Genomic DNA, 6,000 nt, shown 5'->3' on the forward strand with positions numbered 1-6,000 from the left:
TGTAGTTTGCATTGTATAGAGTCTAGCGCAGAGAAAAATGGCATCAGAGGGAACAGACTGGTACATTTCTCATCTCCCATACAATCCTCATGATTGAGGTTTAAACTGCTGCTGTGACACCTAATTTGCTCCTAAAAGCCAGAATTTAATATTTAAGACCATGTGGAAGAAGTACAGACTGGATTCATATGAGCCACAAATTAGCCAACCATATCTTTGACTAACTTGTATGAACCCAGACCAAGTGGTTAATGAGTGAGTGATATGAACCCAGAAAACTGGGTTAACTGATTAAGTTATCCATAGGTAAGAGTGCCTTGCAAACTCAACTGCAGACAAGCGGGCCAAAGTACCAAAGAAGCTGGACCCTGGATCCCAAATTGATTACCTGAGATACTTCTGGATTCACCACTCCCCTTTTCTTCTAAAAACTCTCATAGACATTATAGTTACTTAAAAAAAAAAATCAGAAGTCAAAATGATTAACAATTAAGCTGGACTTCCTTACCTTTGGGTCTCTCCTTGGGCTCCCTCCTGTTCCCCAGTTTCACTCTCAAGGTCTCTCAAACATTCTTGCTCATCAGCCATTTTCTTTGCGGGTTAAGATTGTGAGTTGAGTCACTTTTCTCTCCAAACTGTTTTGTAAGAATGATAAGTGTGCAGTTGTTCTCTCACCACTCTTCCTGTATTGACTCTAAAGCCAGATGCACCGGAAACCATGTGGGACTGAGGGTGTGAGTTTACTTTTTAATCAGAAAGAATCATTTGAAAAAAAAAAAAAGAAGTCTTAAAAGAAGAAAACTAATCCCTTCCCCCAAAAATCTCAAGTACTAATGCAGGCCATAAGAGGAACAAAGCGTAATTACAGCTCACAGAGCAATCTTGGTGTTTAAGTCAAACTCACAAGGCTGCAGCAGCACATCTGTACTTGCAACTATAGATACCTCACATTCTTCTTTCCAGCCTTATCTATGTTTTGTCTATGTAAGGATCCTTAGAACAAATAACAGGGTTGGGAGATTGGGCAGTTGCAACACAACTTCAAGTATCTACAAGCAACATATCTGAAGGGATGGAAGGAGCAACAAATCCACAGTCTTGCAAAAATCCTGACCAGAGGGGCTATTTATCACAGCAAAAGATATTGTTCAAGTTAGTGGGGGTTAAAGGTATCATCAGCATTAAGCAACCCTAACCACATATAACATATTGTTAACAGAAACAGCCCTTTTCTACCAATGGGTGAAGTGGCTTCCTTAAAAGGACAGGTAATTTCAGTGTCCTGATAGGTCATTCAATTGTTAATTGCTTGATTTTATTTTAGTGTTTTTACTTTTAGAGGAAGACACTGGTGAGATGACCTGTTACAGAAGATAAAATAATTTAATGAGCCTTGGAAAGAGTATATGTTGACTCAAGGGAAGGAATGGAGGACTCCCATTTTCTAGTCTACTCCAGGCAGCAAAATATTTTGGATTAGCCCACTTAAATATGTCACTTTCCAGCAATTGATCCAGACAGATTTTTCAGAGAAGATCATGAACCAATTTATGAGAAAAGTGCAAGTTTTATTTCATTACTACTGACGACTCAGTATCTGTAGAACCTTTCACATATACCTTGTATCCAGAATATTTCCTTTGCCACATCCATGCATGTCTAGGCTTCCAAAACATTTAAGGCCCAGAAACAGAATCCCCCCAACCCCCATCTTCTCATTCCTACTGGGGGTGGGGGGAAGAGCAGTCTGGGGCCTCCTTGATTTTGATTCCCTATTTCATTGTTCTCCAGAACTTACAGAAAATGCACTGCCAGATTTTGGTCACAAACCAAACTGTTACAGTTCCTGAACTGCAGCTTTATGCTTAGTCCCTTCTAAAACAACCCTCTCACCTTTGACTGCATAGCTAGCTAATGTATATAATCTGATAAGAAACCTTAGTCTTAATTTAACCCACAAGCAATAGTGTTAAACCTTAGAATGAGTTTTCTTCCTTTCCTTTCTCCCCAACCCCACAACAACTGTGCACATATATAGTATTCTTTTCACAGGGCTTTATTCCATAAGTCTGTTAAAATGAACTGTAGGCAATAATAAAATTGTTAGTTTTTAAGGTACTACAAGATGCTTTGTTCTTTTTATCAGAAATAAATCCTATTAATAAGTTCAGTGAGACCTATGTGCTTCTAGGGAACTGTGTGTAGAATTGTTGGCTTATATTATTAAAAATTATGGCCTTAATACTTTATTCTCCTTCTTGCTTGAACCTGTGCATAGATTTCTTCTGTGTTAATTGAAAAAAGGCCCTGAAAAAATGTTTCTGTGATTTAAACAAATTCCCCAATTTTTAGCAATAGCCTCTAATTCAAACTAGAATGATAGTTTGCTCTGTAAGTATGTGGCATGTCTGTAAAATCATAGCAGATTTTCTGTCTTTCACTTGCTTTCTATGAATTACTAGCCTTTCTGACATAATCTATCCCATGCATTACATTAAGATGTGAGACTTTGATCGCATGGCTGTGCCTGCAATCTTGACTTTTTTGACTTGGCTTTTTTGACATATCTGATGGCTGTCAGATTTTACTGTTGAAAATTGCTGTTGTGTACTGGTAAGCATGAAAGAGCAAGTTCCCTCAAAAGGTTTTTTTTTTTTTTTTTCTTTTCACCATGTCATGGTACAAAAATTTTTTCAACCGAGGAACTACATATTCTGTTTAAAGCTTGGTATGGTAAAGCAGAAGTTATAAAGAATTTAAAACTTTGCAATATGAGGAAGTTTGGTCTATAATTAATCTGGATGTAAGAAAATGTAATTTTGATTTAGAAAAGAAGTAGTGATTACTAGCATTCTCAGTATGACTTGACTTTCCTGATAAGATTTTTCTATAATGTTTTTTCCTTAATGCAAGTACATATACAGTACTTGTCTTGCTAAGTGAGACCTATAAAGTTAAAATTTGAAAAATACAATATTTAGTTTTATCAATAGTTTGAAGTTTACCCCTTCTAATAAATCTGTCTATATTTGTGGTATGTGTGTATGCTTAAAAGGGACTCAGATGGCTTTCATTACAGTTTTAATAACTAAGTTGATGCTTTTACCAAAGACATGAGCAATTGAAAAATAAATGCAGTTGAGGTATAAAGTGCACCTGAACTGCATTTTTTTTTTTTTTTTTGAAGGGATAAAATAGCCCAATTATTTTACAAAATGTGTTTGGAAATCCAGATGGAGCACATTAACTGCATTTCTACAAACTTTTACCTGGGAAAGCCCAAATGAACTCAACTGAACTGATTTCTGAATAAATGTTAAGATTGGCCAGTAAAGAACTGCTTGTCTAATCAAGCCCAGCCCAGCCAGATTCCTTCAGAAGAGCCGCTGTTGTTAAAACTCCATATGCCTAATCTTGCTGATTATACACTGTGGCATTTGCACTGATCAATGAGTTGTTCTTTCAGCCCTTGCACAAATGAATGTGTGGACTATTAATGCAAAACTGTGTAGATGTTTATCTGTGTCCCTTAGGCATTTTACAAACATCTTATCCAAAGTATTCAGGGCTCAAAACGAAAGAACTGTGGTTAGGAGTAGATGGGGTGGGGAAACAGATTTTACACAGATAGGACTCCGTGGAAGAGGAAATAAGAGCATGAGGCAACCACACTAACCATTCTACCACTTCCTCTTGATGTCTTCTTTTCCTCTGTGTTAATACCTCCCTCATTTTTTCTATGTTCATACATGAAGCAAGGCCTTTAATACACAGCTTGAACAGTGCAATTTATTATACCTCCAGTGGTTTGGAACAGTGAAACCTCACATTCTTTCTGGAAAAAAATTAGTGAAAAGAGAGAGATTGCCTTTAAGCAAGAATCCTCTGATTAATTCGATTAAGTATGTGAAAAGCTTGGTAAGCTCTAAGAAGCCCATGTATTACATGTCTATTGAGAAATAAGTTATTCCTGGGTTACTGTGCATAGGATTGCAGCCTGAAGCCCTGAATAAATGTAGAAGTGCTATATTGTGTTAGGAAATGGGAGTACTCTAATTGATTTTCCACATGTCTTCTTCTTTCATTCTGATACTGTACTTCTCCAAAACCAGTGATGAATCTGCACATTTATCCTCCATGTTATGTTATGTTATGTTGTTGTTATGTACTTAAGTTGTACGTCACCCAATCCAGAAGTCTTTAAGCTGTGGGAACTCATAAAAGCGTCTGAAAATGTGAGATGTGTTTGTAATCCCCCCCCCCACCCCTTGCTTGCTAATGTTCTCTTAAACTATTTCACCTTGCTTCATGGAAGGGCAGCTGTGGGTAAAGTCTCTTGATTCAAGCAAACATGACCATTTTGTTTTCTTAGCAAGACTGTAGAAGTGGCTTGCCATTGCCTTCTTCCAGTATTTTTTTTAACTTCCCAGTCATGTCTACATCCCTGGAATTCACTGGAGGCCTCCCATCTAAGAATTAGCCAAATAGACCCTGACTTAGCTTCCCAGTCCAAACTAAGTTGACCAGGTGCTGCCACCTGCTGAAGATGGTCCTATTTCCATATCTCCAAATTATGGAGAATAAGTGGCAAGACGTTGTACATTGTTGTGATAAATAACAGTAGAATAAATCTGCAGCAGTTACACAGCTTTATGTGTAATTCCAATTTATGTACCCATTATTAAGAGTTACACAATAGGGATTACTTACACACATACACACACACACAAACCTTCAAGTAAATGATGTAGATTTGCCACCTGATTTCCAATTCTTGGATTGCACAGTTTGCTGAACATCGCATTCTTTGTACTTGATAAGAACTTTTGTTTGGCTCATAGACCAAAGTACAGAAGGGCACATTATTCAGTGGGATTCATCTTAAAGAAGCATTTAGTATGAATCAATTATAAAAGTGCCAAGTTCCACAGTTTGACACAAATTCCTTGCAAAGTCCCCCATTTTAGTTCCTAAGCTTTACATTCTGGAGAAACCTTCAGCCATTTGTTTTTTATTCTGTTCTGAGGTTTCAGCCTGACAAAGAATATAGTCAAGCCAGCATTCATAAGAGTAGTTGTTTGTCATGAGCAATTGGCTTCAACTGAGGTTGATTGCTGCTGCCATTTTCTGTTCTTAAACTCTCTTTTGAGGAATGACTTTTATGGCTAGCCCAGCAACCTTTTACAGTTTTGTACATTGCTTCAGGCATTTAGATGGGAAGGAGCAATTCATCTTTTAAAAACTACATTAAGAGACATCCTGTTCCCACTCAAATTGCTGTTCATATATGAAGAAGTTCGAGAGCTGGAGAGCTTTGCCACAACCACCACCTTTAAGGTTGAGAATGCATTTGTGATATTCGGGGCTACCTCACTGAACAGAATGCAAACAAAGGCTGTGGTGGGTGGGGAAGGCATGGGTGGTACACCATGGTTTCTTTGAAATAAAACATAGACTACAAATAGAAATATGTTATATAGGCTGAGGGCCTTTCCCACTATAAAGTACTGTCCCTCCCTTCTTGAGTCAGCATAAAATAACAATGGCACAAAATGTGCTGTGCACATGGCTAAACCTTATCCTGCCTCTGTTACATATGATTCAAGTCATTGCCAAGTGAGGTTGTCCTGACTGATGAGTTTGCCACTTATTACAGTCAAGGAGATTGATTTTTCTCCTCCAGCTTTCCTGTCACTCCCCTTCAGCATGTCACAGACAGCAGGGAAAAGATCAACCAATGCAACAGAGCAGCACGATGGGATGGGTCTGACTTTGGGATTCCATATGAGTCTAATTTATCTGCTCCTTCTCTCACATCTCATTTGGGCATCCCCCACATTTAAAATACTATGACATAAAGAAACATAAGAGAGGACATCAGCACAGAAATAGCTCCAGGAAGTTGAGTGTGTGTGTGTGTCCTTGCTATGATTGGGCAACTGGCTAGATTCTGTAGAAAGTGATAATTGAAACTCAGTAGCTGCTGGTGTCTCACTTCAA

General features: G+C 38.0%; 1 protein-coding gene across 2 annotated transcripts in view; it reads right to left on the reverse strand.

Moving 5' to 3' along the window:
* LSP1 (lymphocyte specific protein 1) overlaps positions 1 to 663 on the reverse strand; it is a 91,671-nt gene extending 91,008 nt beyond the window's left edge. For both annotated transcript variants that reach the window (XR_003085088.2, XM_007431674.4), the window contains exon 1: positions 509 to 663. Coding sequence is in view for 1 of the 2 variants with exons in the window: in XM_007431674.4 (XP_007431736.1) it covers positions 509 to 588 (80 nt within the window). In the remaining variant the exon portion in view is untranslated. The remainder of the gene's footprint in view (positions 1 to 508) is intronic.
* Positions 664 to 6,000: the final 5,337 nt, after the last annotated feature.

The sequence above is a fragment of the Python bivittatus genome, unplaced genomic scaffold (genome assembly GCF_059951505.1).
Source record: "Python bivittatus isolate LINGU-HERP-01145 unplaced genomic scaffold, Pbiv_v1 ctg000480_np1212, whole genome shotgun sequence".
NCBI classification, from domain to species: Eukaryota; Metazoa; Chordata; class Lepidosauria; order Squamata; family Pythonidae; genus Python; species Python bivittatus.